This window comes from Hyperoodon ampullatus, assembly GCF_949752795.1.
Source record: "Hyperoodon ampullatus genome assembly, chromosome: 12".
Taxonomy (NCBI): domain Eukaryota; kingdom Metazoa; phylum Chordata; class Mammalia; order Artiodactyla; family Ziphiidae; genus Hyperoodon; species Hyperoodon ampullatus.
In genome coordinates, this window is record NC_136925.1 from 69,514,453 (window position 1) to 69,532,185 (window position 17,733).

Here is a 17,733-nt window from a genome sequence, read left to right on the forward strand (position 1 = left end):
TCTACAAATACCGCTAACTTGCAGTCTCTACCTTGTTCTAACTCCCCCTTATGAATAAGTCTAAATCAAGAGTTCCCTCAATTGATCACATCTCTTTTATATTTCCTTTTCTGTCCTTGTGTTCATAATGGGTAATCCTGCAGTACTGTTTTAGACCCCTGTCTTGCCTCCCAAGGGTACCCTCTATTGCCCTAATCCATCAGTTGCTAGAAAAAAAATGTAGTGTATAGTTATAAATGAAATCTTGGAGAGCAAGTAGTTGTTCTTTATAACAGTCATGCAGTTTATTTGCATAAACTGCATGTACTTGTCTCATGTATGCACAGTCTAAAGGAGAGAATTAATGCTTATTTCTTTAGAGGAATTGCGAACCCTGCTTAGATGATGTAGGTGAAATATTTCTTCCCTAAATAAGAGCAGAGAGGAGGGACAGTAATGGGAAATTCAAATATCCAGCCTCACTGGAAAACCAGAGCTAACAAATGTATAGGTACAACAACACCAAAAGAGAAATGAACATAAAGCATTTTAGCTTTAAATGTTAAGGAAACTCATCCCCAAACAAAATAAATCCATAACAAAGATATTTCTAATAATGGAAGATAGTTCTCTCTGAAAGGCTTCCTATAGCAGCCTTCATCCCTCTCATCTTCCTTAATCATGATGGGAGAGGGCATCTTTTCGGTTCCAGAATTTTAAGTGGCGACGTCTTGGGACACACTTTGAGTCTCTTTCCAGAAATGGGGCTTGTGTTTTTGGTTTGAGTGATAAATAAATAAATGAAATAGAAATATAAGAGAATGGACTGGAGAGTCTCTTTGTCCAAGAAATGGTCTGTGACTTTATTTTTCTTGAAAATAAATGTTTAAAACTCACTGGGCCAACTCTGCTGATGAGGAGGTAAGAATAAAATTGCTTTATGAATGTAAGTGCCTTGGGATCACTCAACCTTCTGGAGGTGGAGGCAGCTTCAGACAAACGAAGAGCATACCTTGGCTAACTAGAAAACTAAGCAGGAGACCGCCTGCTGCGCAGCAGCCCCAAATGGGCAACTACTAGAGTATTTACCAGTGTCCTAGTTTGTTGAGGTAATTTAGGTGAAGTTGACACTGTCTTAGAAATACATTGACTAGTTCAGGACTTAAGAAGATACCATCTTTCCTGCCATTCATCCATACGTTGCTGGTGCCGGAGTTATTATAACTATGAAGTGGAATTTTGGCTTGGAATCTTCTAGATTACTCAGTTACATTGAATTATAACAGCAGCATCAGGCTTACTACACAGTGTGATTTTTAGAGTCAGGGATGCAATTGATAAAGGTCTACCATACGATACAGGGAAGATCACTGAGGGGTCATTAAGGGAAGGAGAAATAAAAGATATTGGTTCTTGAATTTGTACTGATTAAATTTTTAAATAGTCATTACAATTAGCAACAGTACAGAAGTAATAATGTGAAAATTGTGAAATAAATAGAATATTTTTTCTGTACTGATTATTAGCTGAAATGATACAGTAGAAGATTCAATACAACTCTATAGAAAAAATTAGAATTAATTTCTCATTTAAAAATATATGTGGGGCTTCCCTGGTGGTGCAGTGGTTGAGAGTCCGCCTGCCGATGCAGGGGACACGGGTTCGTGCCCCGGTCCGGGAAGATCCCACATGCTGTGGAGCGGCTGGGCCCGTGAGCCATGGCCGCTGAACCTGTGCATCTGGAGCCTGTGCTCCGCAATGGGAGAGGCCACAACAGTGAGAGGCCCACGTACCACAAAAAAAAAAAAAAAAAAAAAAAAAAAAAAGTGAAATAGATAAAGTAGTTAAATTAAAAAAAACCTAAATGATATAAATTCAGCTTTGAAAACAAACTTTAAGGATACAATGATAAACTGAACTCTGGTGGGAGCATAATCCTGGGGTTAACACCCCCAGGCAGGAGTGTACAGGGCTCCCCAGTGCAACAATAGACGGCCTGCAGCAGTGTTGGTTGATGGTCTGATTCTCCCAAGTTTGAGGGTTTAAAGAGACAGGAGGGTAGAGTTGGGTGGGATTGGGACTCCCTCAGTTCTGGGTCCATGTAGAGATATTACCAGAGGAGAGGCTCCCCAGCATTTATTAAGTGTCTATTCTTCCAGACACTCTTCCAGTGCCTTCAAAACAAGTGTCACCTGAATCTCCTCTCACACCCAGGCATATCCACTTTGGTCGTTAATCCTACTACTTAAAAACAGACTCAAACAAACCTTGTCTTGTTCTATCATTCTTGCCTGGGATATTGACACTTGTATTTTGGGGTGTGCTGTAGCCTGTGTTTCTTTATAGCCCTTTACATGATTATATCTTTGAAATAGATACAATTTCTATTTTGTATCCTACATGTGAAATAATTTTAAGTACATTGTTAAAAAGCAAAATTCAACTGAGAAAACTTAAAGATCTCATTGGCTTTATTCAACGATCTATGAATTGGACAGAAGCCCATCTAGTAAAGAGAAAAAAGGAGCTTCAAGGAATTGTACAAAATGGAAGGCTTTTGTAGAAACTGGGGGCCTGAGGCTGATAACAAGAAGGTTATTAGCAAAATAAAAGACTGGTTCAGGCTAGGTCATCTTCTTTTGTGGGAAAGGGAATGCAATAGTCTTCTTATATAGATTCCCTCACTAGTGCTGACCAGGACATTCCTGACTGGTTTATTCCACTCCTGGGAGAGGCTGAAACTGCAGTGAGGTTAGGTATTAAGTCTCCATGGGGTGTAGCACAATTGACTCCATTTTGGGCTTATTGTTTCTTTTTAACAGCAATTTTATAATTGAATCCAACAGATTTGGAATTATCCATTGTTCACAATTTAGTCTTCCTGATTTGTGTCTTCATTTTGATGACAAACTAATGGCATTTTCTTAAGGAAGATGTTGTGCTTTTATGATATCCGTTGTCAAGTGGGATCATCTATCTTATTTGGATCTTGAACAGAAGGGTTTTTTTTTTCTTGAAATGTTGACATTCAAACTTTAAGTTTTCCCTTAGATTTATTCTTATGTTTCCAAAAGTATAACCTTGGATTTTCTGCCTTTAAAAGACTAGAGAATGGTAGAAAGTGTTTGTGAGGGTTCAAGAAGTTACATATAACCTGAGGAACATATACGTTTACCCTCACACAGCATCCTCATGTGCTACCCCGTCCCCTCCCCAGAGGCCCCTCAACCCTAGTCACACACACAAGCACACACAAACACACAAGCACACACACAGAGGAAGAATCAATATTACTGATAGGAGTATTCCATATTCTTCATATATTCATGCATGATGAAACCAAGGTTGAGGGGGTTAAAAATTCCAAAATGTTACCTCTTAGGTCTTTAAAAAGATATTACTCAGATAAATGACATCACATCAGGTTGCCAGAATGTGTTTTCAGTCTTTATGCTTTAGTCACCTGAATGCAAATTTGATTACTTGAGAGCCCTGCTTGATTCCTATATATAACTTGTATAAGTATATGTAAAGAGGGTGTTCAAAGAGCCTACATTTCGCCTGTGTGAACTTCATTCTGGAGATTCTATTTTTTACCCAGCACCTCTCAGCTTCCACTATACTGTGTAACTTACTTGTGAAGTTTATTGTCTCTTCCTTATTTCCCCCCACTTGTGAGGAGAAGTCTAGCGAGCTGAAGACAGAAAAGCAGGCATTCCACCTGACAACATGGAGTTTACTGCTAATTTTGACAGGACCAGTTTGGGTGGAGGAGTGAGGTTAGAAATCAAGTAGAAGTGGGTTGAGTCCTGAATGAGACATGAGGATGTGGACTCTTCATTTGAGAATTTTGTCTGTAAAGACGAGAAAAGGGGTGCTAGCTAGCAGGAAATATAGATGCAAGATAGGGGGTGTGTTGTTGTCGGGGGAAGTTTATTGATTTAGTGGTGGGAAGATGAAGGAATTCTAGTCTGATGGTTTTTAGTTTTTACAATGAAGTGTGAGATCCAGTTAAATGATACTTAGGCAGGCCGGGAAACATACTTAGGTTTGCAGAAAGAAATGGCTGTAGTAAATTGTTGTTTTGGTCTCTGGAGGCACATTTATTAGGGAATGTAGTTCATTTGCCAGCACTTGGACATTTGAGGTTTGAAGTCAAATACTTAAAGTAAAATCAGTCTGTCTGTTGAGTGATTTTCTCCAGCTGTATTCATGCACAGCTGCTCCCGTCCAGAGAAGGCAAGTAATTGAGCTGATCTATGCTTGGGTTTTGCCAGGAGTGAGAGAAGCAAGAGAGATGAGGTTGTTTGTAATGATTATAATGATGGACCTCAGACTCAAATTTAGACAGATTCATCAGAAATACTTTAAAACCACAATCGTGCAAGTACACTTCCATATTAAGGACTCAGGCTTTAAATCAGACCATCTGTGTTCAGATTCCATTTCCACTATTTACTAACTGTGACCTTGAGCAGGTTATCTAAGTTTGTCCTAGTTTTCTTCATTTGTAAAGTGGGGATAATATTGGCACCAAACTCAGAATTATTGTTTGGATTTGAGGTTACACATAGAAAGAGTTTAGAAGAGTACCTGGTACAAATTGAGCGCTCAAATAATAGACTATTACTGTAATTAATGTTATACATCCTCACCTAGTGTGTCCTCGTTCACTAGGTACAGCAAAGAAGAAATATTTCTCTTTCTGTGATTGTCTTATCCAGAGCATTATACCTATCCTTTTTCTCACACTTGTATTTTTAATTAACTCACTCACCTACATTTTTTTGTCTTATACACCTTTAAAATTGGAATGGAATGATAAATGGCAAAACCCACAAAATCCAGTTTCAAACATAAAATTGGAGAGATAAGTAACAAGTAAGTGTGTTTGGTAAAGTGTCAGTTTTTGGATAACCAGGATCCCATCTCAACATCTTTTAATGGAAAAAATGAGACCACTCTAATGAGAACAAATGCGTTTAAAAAGTACCTTTCCCAGGGGCTTCCCTGGTGGCGCAGTGGTTGAGAGTCCGCCTGCCGATGCAGGGGACACGGGTTCGTGCCCCGGTCTGGGAAGATCCCACGTGCCGCAGAGCGGCTGGGCCCGTGAGCCATGGCTGCTGAGCCTGCGCGTCCAGAGCCTGTGCTCCGCAATGGGAGAGGCCACAACAGTGAGAGGCCCGCGTACCGCAAAACAAAACAAAACAAAACAAAACAAAAAGTACCTTCCCCAGAGCAGTCTTTGCCCAGACATTAGTATCTTATCAACGTTACATGTAAATTGCTGTTGGTTCATTGTCTTATATACTGGGCAGTGTTATGACACAACATTCTTTGTGTTCTATTCATTGGTGTACAATCTTATTTGTGTTTAACTTTCTGTGGCTTGTGAGAATACATTATGAATAATAATAGGTAGAAGCATATGCTACTTATTAACCTTACTGGTTTAATATTTCCTCAAAGTCCATAAACTCTAGGGTCATGTGTTATCCCAACTGGGACACTTAAGAGTACAGGGGCACTTTAATAATTATATGTGACAGCAGGTATAAACCAGAACTGTCCCAGGTGTTGAAGGATAATTTTAAAAATTAGGTAATGGAGATCTAATGCACAGCACAGTGATTTATAGACACCAATGCTGTATGATAAACTTCAAAGTTGCTAAGAGACTAGACCTTAAATGTTCTTACCACAAAAAAGGAAATGATGATTATGTGATGTGATAGGGGTGTTAGCTAATGCTGCAGTGGTGATCATATTGCGATATACAAATATATCAAACCAACATGTTGTACGCCTTACACTTACACAATGTTATATGCCAATTGTATCTCAATTAAAAATAAAAATTTTTTAAATTTTAATAAAATTTAAACTAGGTAAAATCTTGACTTGTACAAATATAAAAAGAGCATATGTCAAAGATTTCATTCAACTCACTAATTAATAAGGGAATGGGTAAGAAGTTATAACAGGTTCCAAGGAGGATACTAAGTACTAGTCTTCATAGTCAAGTTAAGGATGCTAAAATGAATTAAGGATGGATGCAAAGCTGACAGATTGGTCAGTATCCATCAGGACAATAATCAATTGCATTTGACTGGACACAATTTGCATTTTTTGTGGACAAAATACCATTTGCATTACTATCAGTTTTCTTCATTTTGCAGAGTTTAAAATAGCCCAAAGGTAATCTCAGCTACACAGGTGTATCACTCACTAACTTCTGGCCCACATCAAAGGTGTCACCATTTTTCCTCACGCAAGCAAAACTGGTCTGGCTGGGCACCCTAGTTAGTTATATGTTACATATTCTCTCTGTTGTTTTCCTCATATGATTTGGACTTAACTCCTAATTGATGCTTGGTTAGATTTTTTAATTTTTCGTTTTATTCTTGGACAGATTCCTGCGTCTGTTCCCTCTTTCAAAGAGGATCTTTAGGAACAAAATTGCAACTTTATTTTATTGTTTATCAAGCTGTACAATATTGAGTGCTACTCCTCTTTCATATTTGAGATTGGCCAGAACCTAAACTGTTGTTATTTTGGGGGAAAAATGCTTCTTTTATTCTGTTTTGGTTGCCTCCTCTGGGAGGACTGGGAGCGTTTTGGCAGGATGAGCTGACCAATCTGCAGCTGTTCAAATACTTTGAGCCTTTGGATTGAGTGTGGATTTTGCTTTAAAACCCTCCCCCAACTTAAAAAAAAGAAAGAAAATCCAACAGCCAACTGCATCTACTACTTTTTTTTTTTTTAACTGCTGTTTGGTAAGCTGCAGTTGTACTTTTGTAACAAGAGGCTGTGTTTATTTTCAGCGTTGGCAGTTCTGCCTAATGAATCAACTGGCATTGAATTCACAAAGGGAGGTGCCGTTTCCCTCCTTCCATCTGTTTGCCAAATGTGTGTGTGTTCCCTCAGCTCCTAGTGCTGGTTTCACTAAAAAGAGCCATTAGCAAGCGGGTGTTCTCATTGAATTCTCAGTCCTCTGTCTGACTGCTTGGTGGTGTTTGTCCCTTGTGGTACCATAGAGGTTGTTTGCCAAAGCACAACACTTGTGATTCTAGAGAAAGTGTACTTATATTTGTTGTTTCAGTATAAAGATTGGCTCTGCATTACTCATAGTTTTAGTTTGGTTCTGGAGCCTTGGTTTGGTCCTTGAGCCTGGTTTGGTCCTTCACGATGGGATGTCTATCTCTGAGCAGTAGTGTTGCCATGGGGATTGAAATTACTCCAGAGGAGAGACAAGAGATCAAGTGAATACTGGTAGGCTCTCTTAAAACTGGGAGCCTGTGATGAATTTCTTTCAATTATACTGTATTTTCAGCAAATCCTTCTTTAATTCTTTTTTTTTCTTCTTTAATTCTTATAAATAGTAGGGAAGAGGTTGTTTTATTAGCAAAATTTGGAGATGTCTTTTCTATTTTTATTTTGTACTTTCATTCATATATTAGGAGCCTTTTAGGTCAGTACTTCTCAAACTTGAATGTGCATATGAATCACTTGAGATTTTGATGAGATGAAGATTCTGGTTCCATACAGTTAGGGGTCTGAGATTCTGCATTTCTGTCAAGCTTTGGGCCACACTATGAACAGTAAAAATATCAGGGCACACAGCTTTGGTGCTTTCTCTGTGGTTTTTGGAGCAATTTAGATAGTCAAAGGGTAGAATGATGATTTGGTTGGTGTTCGGTAGCAAAATATTTGGAAATATTTGCCTTCGCATTGGTGTCAGGAACCCGGTAGAGGAATCAGACAACTTTCCAACTCTTGCAGAGACAGACCTTCACATTGAACATATGTTGTTTTGTTTGAGATTTTGGAATTTCCAGGACATTTTACATACCTAAAGTTTAGATTCTTCAAATCTAAACTTGAAGTATTTTTCAAAGCAAATTATGAGTTGTTTGGGGGTTCTGTTACCTGTGTACAATAACATCGATTATGTTCTTTTCGCAGTTACATGCCCCACTCCTTGATATATTACAAAGGTTTTAAACATTAATTTCCCTGAAATTTGATTGTATGAATATTTTAATATCACTGTCTCTTGTGTACTGTGCAATTTCACTTAGCTTACTAAACAGTTTTATAAAAACTGAGTGTCATCCAAGAAGTCTTTGGAGTACTATTAAATGTTATTACTCTATTCTGACCTAGATAATGGACAGTAAACTATTTTTAAATAAGGCCACTGACCCACTGAAGAGCTGTTCTCACACACACACACACACACACACACACAAAGAAGGAACCTAATGTAAGCACTACATTGATCTGTATTATTACCCTTACCTTATTCCCCAAAACTTCTAATTAGTTTTGGAATTTACAGAAAAAGAGAAAGTATAAAAACTTGCTTCTAAAGTGAAGAATAAGGATCATGAAGAAAACGGTTCCAATACCTATAAAAAATACTGGTTGGGCTTCCCTGGTGGCGCAGTGATTGAGAGTCCGCCTGCCAATGCAGGGGACACGGGTTCGTGCTCCGGTCCGGGAAGATCCCGCGTGCCACGGAGCGGCTGGGCCCGTGAGCCATGGCCGCTGAGCCTCCGCGTCCAGAGCCTGTGCTCCGCAATGGGAGAGGCTACGGCAGTGAGAGGCCCGCGTACCACAAAAAAAAAAAAAAAATACTGGTTAACCAGGGGAGTCTGAGACCTGAGAGAGGAGTGTGAAGTTAAAATGACAAAAGAGAAACACATATATAAGGGGAGTGGAGAATCCAGATACTCACGAAGAGCATATCAGGGAGGAGAAAGAATTTTTTTTCTCTACCCTCTTAGGTTCAATTTCTGGTGACTTCTGAATTAAACTGACAAAAGGCAAATTAGCAAGAGAAAAGAGTTTATTTATGGATGCAATCTGCATACAGTGATGAGTAACTCAAAAAGGAGGTTGGAATTTGGGGCTTATATATTCAATTTAGTAGGGGAAAGGAATTGGGGAGAAAAGGCTTCTATGAGAAGAACCAGTAGGTTTCTTTAGGAGAACAAACATGAGATAAGAAAGTTTGTGATAATGTTTGTTTGTGCAGGTGCTAGTGGTTTTTCTGTCTTCTTCATAGCCCTGAAACTCTCCTGAGAGGATTTTTATGGTAGCCTCATTTCAAGAAGATGCTACTTTTAAGTCAGATAAAGGAAGCTCTGACAAGGCTTCTTTCTGCATTTGTTGACTCGCTTAAGATAAGCTTTGTACCAACTCTAGGTTTCTGAGTGAGTCTCCACGGGGAAAAAGGGCACATTTACACTGAAGAAAGAAAGACTCAAGGTTAAAGAGGGGGAAGACTCAGTAGATTGTGAGGTGGAGATGTTATTCACAGTTAAACTATTTCTCTGTTCTTTAGAAATCTGATTAGGACTTCTAAAGTTTAGCAACTCTTCAGAGCACTTCTGCTCTCAGAGGATTTATTCTGAATGAGAATCTATATCTACCGAACATGAGTAGAATTATTCTGGAGCCTACACTGATCTGGCTACATCAAGGCTGAGGCTCCAGGGTCCATGACAGTCACATTTTATATCTAGGTTTTAATCTTTAGTTGTAATTGTAATTTAGTTGTAAATAGTTGCTTTTTGAAATAGATAAAGCAAATTATTTCATGTATAGCTTCATGATATAATTCCTCAAATAAAAATCTATTGTTTCATATATTAAGTAATAACTGGGCATCAGGTTTCTGAGTGATCCATCGGGGGATAATTTTGCATGTATTCTTAAACATTTGAATTAAAAAAAATCCTATTTGTGTATTTCCTGTGTGACAGTTATTATTTTATACATTCTTTTATTTAAATATATTACTATTTTTTTCCAGTCATCAGACACAGACAACCTCTTGGGATCATCCTAAAATGACTGAACTCTTTCAATCTCTTGGTGAGTGTTATTTTAGTTAATAGTAATGAATTAACCTGAACAACTGAGAGTTGTATATTCTTAAATGGACAGTAGTCACCATCTTTCCTTACATGGCATGTTATGTTTAAAGGATCATGTCATGGGCATGTGAAAGCAGTTGAATTTCTAAGGTCAATGCAATAAACAGAGTTTATCTTTCTTCTTAAGAGAATGCAGGGTTTGAAATGGTATGAGCCAAAGAAGGTTGATTTTAAAAGGAGTGTAATTTGTTTTACCTCTCTCATATTGAGTCATCTTAAACTTCAGCTTTGAGTGAAAACAAAAACAAGTAGAGTACAGCAGCCTCTAATCCACTGATTTAAATTTGCTTTTCACTCACTTTTTATTTAGTAAATATTATTAAATTAGCTTGCCTAGTTTCATTTTGTCTAAGCTGTCATTAAAAGCTAAATTCATTTTAATATAAAAATGCATGAAAACACGTGAGATGAGAATTATGACCTTGTAGATTTCTAGTAGAATGTGACTTTGATTATTTAGCTGCTTCCCTTAGGTCATTCCAGTGGCTTTGAAAGAGTTTTCTTTTGGGGGGAGCTAAGGTGCTGCTGGAGAGGGAGAGTGGCACCCCAAAGCTCTCATGCCCACTCCCGTTTCAGCAAGGAGGGGGCACTCCTTTTTATCTCTTTAAATATCAGGCTTCTGTGTGAGCTTCTGTTTGGGTAGGTGAGGACAGCTGCAAAGGTTGATCAAGCAAGAGAAAAGCCACTGGATTGTTTAGTTGGTAAAACGAAGAGGCCAATGTTGATGACTTCTGAGTTTTCTTCTAACTCTTCTAGTCTCTCATATGGATACTCTGTCTTTAAGGAGACAAAGAAAGAAATTCCAGTGTCTTTTCTTTCTCACCTTGATGCTAAATCTTTAAGATTTTTTAAAAATTAGGATAAAATTGACATATAACATTATATTAGTTTCAGGTGTACAACGTAATTATTCGATATTTGTATATATGTGAAATTATCACCACAGTTAAGTCTAATTAACATCCATCATCAAACATAGTTACATAATTTTTCTCTTGTGATGAGAACTTTTAAGATCTACTCTTTTAGCAACTTTTAAATATACAATACAATATTATTAACTGGAGTTAATCTATTGTTTCTAAAGATTTGAGTATTGATTATAGTATAATTTTAACCAGGTTGATAAAAGGGCAGAGGAAGCAAATAGATCAGGACAGAAGGAGCATAGAAATAAGACTAGCTTTGTGAGTAGTGAGATGGACAGCCTGGTTGACAGAAAACTGATTGTCCTTGGGGAAAATGCCCTGGAGGAGGATCCCTCTTAGCAGTAGAGAAGGCAGGGCCCTCAGCCTACAGTGAGATGTATTTTTTAGGCCATGGAAAGTCAACAGGCTGTGTTTCCTTTTCCTCATTTCCCTCCATTTCCTTTTTGAAAATGCTTTCTTGAAATCCATGTAACACTGCTTTGGAAAGTATCTCAGCATGGTGCTAATGAACATTTAATTATTTTCTTAAATGTTGTAGACTTTAGGAATAGACCTTTTCATGTGAACAGACATAATACGTTTCCATCACTGAAGTAAACAAATATATTCTTGCCGTTCAATGTAAGTTAAATCATAAGCATGCTTTTGAATGTGTCCCGTTTTCCATTTCAGCTGACCTGAATAATGTACGTTTCTCTGCCTACCGTACAGCCATCAAAATCCGAAGACTACAAAAAGCACTATGTTGTGAGTTTATTCTGCCAAAGTTAATCACTCTGTTATTTGGATTGCCTTTCTTGTTCGTTTTTTTTTTTTTTTTTTTTTTAAGACAAAGATAAATGAAGAGGGTGATGTGTTTGTGGAGTTAATCTGATTTTCAGTGTACCTCACTCAAGGAGTTGGCTGTGTTTCTGTGAATGCTTTATTATTCGCCCCATCAGCATGCGTGCAGTAGTAAAACCAGTGAACATATGCCATTCTCAGTTGGAGAATGAAATTAACCAAAATACAGGAGTCACATTAAAAGCTTTTTCAAAAATTATGCTGCCACCCAATTTATAAGGATTAAATCAAGGAATCAAAGTAGTAGATCATTGCCTTTTTAGTACTTTGGATTCATTTGGAAGTGTAGGATTCCAAACAGTTTGATTCAGTGCAATCATATAATAAAGAAACACTGGAAAATGGCATTCCTGATCCAAATTTGAACTGGTACCTAGAATATTAGATAAAGGGCTCTGTGTTCATTTAAACATGTCTTGAGACATTTAATGTTATCAACATGAACTTTAACCTGTAGAGAGTATGTTCAGAGTGATAGTCTGTGATAGTTTTACTAAAGGATGATTCCTTTCCCCATAACCTAAATTTAAGTATATATATGAATGCTTGTAATAGAGTATAGATTTAAGCTGTCTGGATTCTATTTGTGGTTGCAGTTTTAATGATTGAGTCTACTCAGAGAACATTTAGGCTTTGTCAGTTAGTTAATATGGAAAGTAACATTTGCCTATACGTTTACAACAGCATAATTTGAATAATTCCAAATAGTCTTGTTTGCTGCCTTTTGTTAACAGTTGTATGTCTAGGCTGTTCAGTGAAGCTTTGCAGAATACCCTTAGAAAAATAATATATTAAGGTTAAAAACCTGCTCTGTAAGTCAGTAGAAATTAGAAATACATTTTAAGCTGGTTACATGAGGTGAGCTGAGGAAAGAGATGTGTAGAATCATTCCGAGAAAATATGGTAACGCAAAGCTTTAGAATAAGAAAAACAGGCTACGTGTGGAAGAGCTGTCTGAAGGGCTGAAAAACACCTCCAGATTAGGCGATGGACGAGAGGCTGAGATGGCCTGGAAGCCCGTAATCCTTGGAGCCCCAAAGATCATTGGCAGGTTGTAGTGGTCACAGCAAGTATGGCAGGATAACCAGTCTCAAAATATAAAGCCAGCACACTCTGGCTAGTGATCTGTATGTTGACCCATAAGGGAATAGGAAGTGAATTAGGAGCACTCAGAAGGGATATCAGTGAGCTCAGTTGGGCCAGGGTGACAGCAGTTTTGAAAGAGGCTCAGCTGCATGTCCAGAATCCAGCTGACAGACCTGGAAGGGCTTCTCAGTCCTGATGAGCTATAAAATGAGGACACATGACTCAGCCACAAAATCTCCATTGATGGGAGACTGCTTTGTATCACTGTGAACATGGGCCCAGTTTTTAGTAATACTTCTGGGCAGATAAACATATTAACGCATTTGGTGTTTTCTTCTGTGGGTTCTTTTGAGTCCTAAAGAAAAAACTCCATCCATCAGCTCATCCCTCCAAACCAGAGAGAAGCAGAAGAGAGATGCCTCCTACCTCTAAACTAAACGACATTTAGTAACACACACTTAGAAACATGCTGGGTTGGGTTCGATTGTAAACGTTCGAGGTGATATCCTTAGGGCCACCTGGCTGCCACTTTCCCCGCTGCCTTCTAGCGGGGCCTTGGCACCACTGACCCGGCTGACCCAGCTACCTGTTTATGATTAATCTGCTTCTTCCTCTGCCATCCTTTCTGTTTACTCGAAATGCCCTGACCCTTCTTCCTCTGCAATCGTCTGTAACCCTTTGGTCCTCCCAAATTCTGTTAAAAATTTACTTCTTTTGGAAACATTTACAAGCTAATCCCACCTGCCTCCAGTTTTTCCAGAACTTTATGATGGCCTGTAACGACTTTTGCTCCCATCAGCCCCTCTCACGTGGCTTTGTGTGACAGATAATGTGAGGAGGATTGCCCCATCTGTGTTGACACCTGCTTTAGGTCAACGGTTACCTCTCATTTCATGTCAATCTCCACCCAGCACAGTGTCCTAACAAAGAGGGCACACTGTTGTTACTGTCATTGTTCATTCATTTATCGGGCTCCAAGACTGTGCAAGAGATAAAACAATATAAAAAGACTTGGTTCCCACGCTCAAGGAACGTAAATTCGGAGATAGCACGTTACACGTGGACACAACCCCCCTGCTTACAACAGATCCTGCTGCCCTCAGCACAGAACGGCCTTTGCCTTGGCTGGTCTCTCCATTCGCCTCGTTCACCACAGCCCACAGTGGGCTCTCACAGTTCTAGTGGACATTGAAATGGTGACCTCTGTATTTTGTTCCTCTTGCCTGAAGAGCTCCTGTCTTAGCTCTTTGTGGCTGGTGCGTTCTTTTCCTTTTTAGGTCCTAGTTTAACCCACCCGTCTCTAATGAGTCTTTCTTGGCTACTCTACTCCAAACTAGGTCACTCCTGATTTTCCATGTCATAGGTTCCATTTCTTTCCTTATGTGGCACTTGTCATAATATTTGCTACTCTATGTATTTACTTACCTACCGTCTGTCTCTCCAAATGAACTAACCTTTTATGTGAGGGGTGAGTCTGCTTCCTTCTCCACTTCAGGCCTCATACAATCTCTGGCACAGAGCAGTCTCCTAGGACACAAGTGAATGATTTTTTTTTATAAATTTATTTATGCATTTATTTATTTTTTGGCTGCGTTGGGTCTTCGTTGCTACGCGCGGGCTCTCTCCAGTTGCAGCAAGCGGAGGCTACTCTTTGTTGCAGTGCACAGGCTTCTCATTGCGGTGGCTTCTCTTTTTTGTGGAGCACGGGCTCTAGGCACACGGGCTTCAGTAGTTGTGGCATGCAGGCTCAGCAGTTAAGGCTTGCAGCCTTTAGAGCACAGGCTCAGTAGTTGTGGCGCACGGGCTTAGTTGCCCTGCAGCATGTGGGATCCTTCTGGACCAGGGATCGAACCCATGTCCCCTGCATTGGCAGGAGGATTCTTAACAACTGCGCCACCAGGGAAGTCCCCATGGGTGAATGCTTTGAGTTTGAAAATTATCAGAGTACTCCAGGAAATATGTATAGGATTTATAGCAGCACTTATTAATAGTAACATTTGTTTCATTTTGGCATATTCATAAATATGATATACAGCAGCAAAAATAAATAAACTAGTAATCAGCATCAACATGGTTGAATCTTAGAATTATAAAGTTGCATGAAAAAAATCAAGTAGCAGAAGAAATTTGTACAGTTTGATTCCATTTATTTATATAGTTCAAAACCAGGCAGAACTAAGTGCTCTGTTATTTAGGGACACATATATACTTTCAGAAATTAAAAGTGAAATACAGGGCTTCCCTGGTGGCGCAGTGATTGAGAGTCCTCCTGCCGATGCAAGGGGCACGGGTTCGTGCCCCGGTCCGGGAGGATCCCACATGCCACGGAGCGGCTGGGCCCGTGAGCCGTGGCCGCTGAGCCTGCGCGTCCGGAGCCTCTACTCCACAGCGGGAGAGGCCACAACGGTGAGAGGCCTGCATACTGAAAAAAAAAAAAAAAGTGAATTCAATGATTAGTGGTTCTCCCTGTGATTGTGAGGGGATGTAATTAAGGAGATTTTTCCAACGAGCTTCCAACATACAGTGATAGCCTATTTCTATAGCTGTGTAATGAATTAATGGGAGCTTGTTCTATGATTTTTCTTTAGACCACACATATGTATTATACATATTCTTTTGTGTTTTGATTTTAAAACTTTATGTGCTAGGCAGCAACAGAAAGCCAAAGGGAAATACTGACAGAGATTCCCTTCATTGTGAAGTGTAAGGCAAAGCTTCCTTGAGTAGGAAGTATATCAGCCAGGATCTAAAAGCCACATAGGATTTAGGCACACGGCTGTAATCAAGGGTAAGAAGGAAGGGAGTTATATTCATAAGAATCAAAGGCTTGGATGGAGTTCAGGGAACATCATGTAATAATGGTGTCTAAATGGAGTAGCTTATGAGCTAGTTTGTCCAGTATTCTGAAATGTCCTTAAAATCAGTTTAGGTCCAGTTTCAAGGTCATTTTTAACGAAATCTTCTCTGATTCCCTTAGTTTTTTGTTCCTCAAGCTCTCACAATGTTGTGTTTAATGTTTGGATATTTTCTTTACAGTTTGGGGTGCTATAGAACAGTTTTCTGTTTTGTGTAAGTTAGGACATACGGCCAGTCGTGGATGTAGGCGTTAGACAATATCTAAGATCAAAGGACCAAGGGAAGAGAGGACAAGTAAAGAGTTCAGGTGAAAGGTGATGGAGGCTGAGCATAGGAGGGGAGATGAGGGCATGGATTTGTAAGGAGGGAGGAGAGCTAATAATTGGGAGGATTTGGTACTTGATAGATTGCAGAGTGTGCAAGAAGGAGAGTGGTAGGATATCTTGGGATTTGCAGACTCATGGTCTGTGTAGTAACAGCATTACTGGATTTCTGCATAACAAAAAGGCAAGACCTTTATTTGGACATATTAAGGTGGAGATTCCTGGAAGATGATAATATAGCCCTGGTTGGGAACAGAGCAGTGGGAATGTGGGTCAGGTATTCAAGCAGGAGATCAGGATGAGAAAACAGAACCTGGAGTCATCCAGAGAGAAGTAATAACTGTAGTAATGAAAGTGAATGAGAGCATCAGGCTTATAGAGGGAAAGGGCAGACATGAGACCTTGAGTGCCACTGACATTTCTGAGCTGTCCGGGGAAGAGGAGATAGGAAAGGTGCTAAGAAAGGACAGTCAAACAGAGAGGAGGAGAGTCATAGAAGCCCAAGGTCGGATGCTAAACGGTGTGTGTTTTTGCAGAACAGGAGAATGATGATCCAATTCCATTCAACCCCCTTTGCCTCACTGTGGGCTTAAAGAAAAGCCTGAAAGTTGGTAGAAAGTGATTCTGCTATTTGTTTCATTTGCTGCATGACTGAGCTGTCATTTGTCTCCCTCTGAAAAGAGAAAATCATAATTTTCTGTGACTTAAATGTAGTCAGTCTTTAAAGGTACCTAAATGTGACACACTTCAGGGAGATGTATTCCTGGCTTAAGCACGAAGGCAAAGTGTCAGAGTAAATCACTAAAAATTGAAGACATGATAGTCTGTGGGATGTGGCAAATTACTGTCACAGCTACAAAGTGTATCACAAAGGAGGCTTTTCCAGAAGAAATACAAGGACAACCTGATTCAGGAAATGGTCTTTTTGGAATTTGGTCTTTTTTTCACCTTTAGGCCATGTAGGGATGTAATAGCAGTGCTGTGTTGCTGGCATAATTAGTGTTGAAATTCAGAAAACTTAGAGCATTTTGGTAGTATTTGAATATGTTTCTTTATATCTGTGAGGAATTATAGTTCTGTGGCCACTGTCATTTATTAAGCACTCTCTTTGTCAAGTACTGTGAAAAATGAATTTGAATTTTACTCCTGCCCTCTGGAAGTTTATAATTGAAAATAGTGTACAGTGCCAAGAAATGAGGTAAAAATGACAATGAAAATTCCATATGGTTCTTTTTTTTTTTTTTTCTGACACCATCTCGAACTCATGTGAAGCTTACACAGGTTACTTTTGTAATTAGCTGAAATTTTACCAGTGATGTATTTGACATCTAGAGGAAATGGACTGATCTTTTGTCCAGACTTGTGTGTTCTATATTTGTGTGTTTCTCTCTTTTAAAAAAAAATGGCCTCTCTGTTGAGTTGTTTTAAAAATAATTTTAATCTGCATAATTTTAAAGCAGTTCTTTTCCATTGTAGATAATTTGGGGAAAAAAATCATTCTATGGTATTTAAGCAGCTAGAGTAGACACATTTCATAAATGTCTTTAAAAAATTCAAAATTAGGGCTTCCCTGGTGGCTCAGTGGTTAAGAATCTGCCTGCCAATGCAAGGGACACAGGTTCAAGTCCTGGTCCGGGAAGATCCCACATGCCACGGAGCAACTAAGCCCGTGCACCACAACTACTGAGCCTGTGCTCTAGAGCCCGCAAGCCATAACTACTGAGCCTGCGTGCCACAACTACTGAAGCGCACACGACTAGAGCCTGTGCTCCT

General features: G+C 39.2%; 1 protein-coding gene across 1 annotated transcript in view; it reads left to right on the forward strand.

Annotated features, from left to right (window-relative positions):
• UTRN (utrophin) overlaps positions 1–17,733 on the forward strand; it is a gene marked incomplete at both ends in the record, with an annotated part of 450,045 nt that overhangs the window by 368,190 nt on the left and 64,122 nt on the right. Inside the window, 2 exons of the mRNA XM_079716566.1 lie at positions 9,800–9,861; positions 11,525–11,599. Of these exons, the coding sequence (XP_079572692.1) occupies positions 9,800–9,861; positions 11,525–11,599 (137 nt within the window). The remainder of the gene's footprint in view (positions 1–9,799; positions 9,862–11,524; positions 11,600–17,733) is intronic.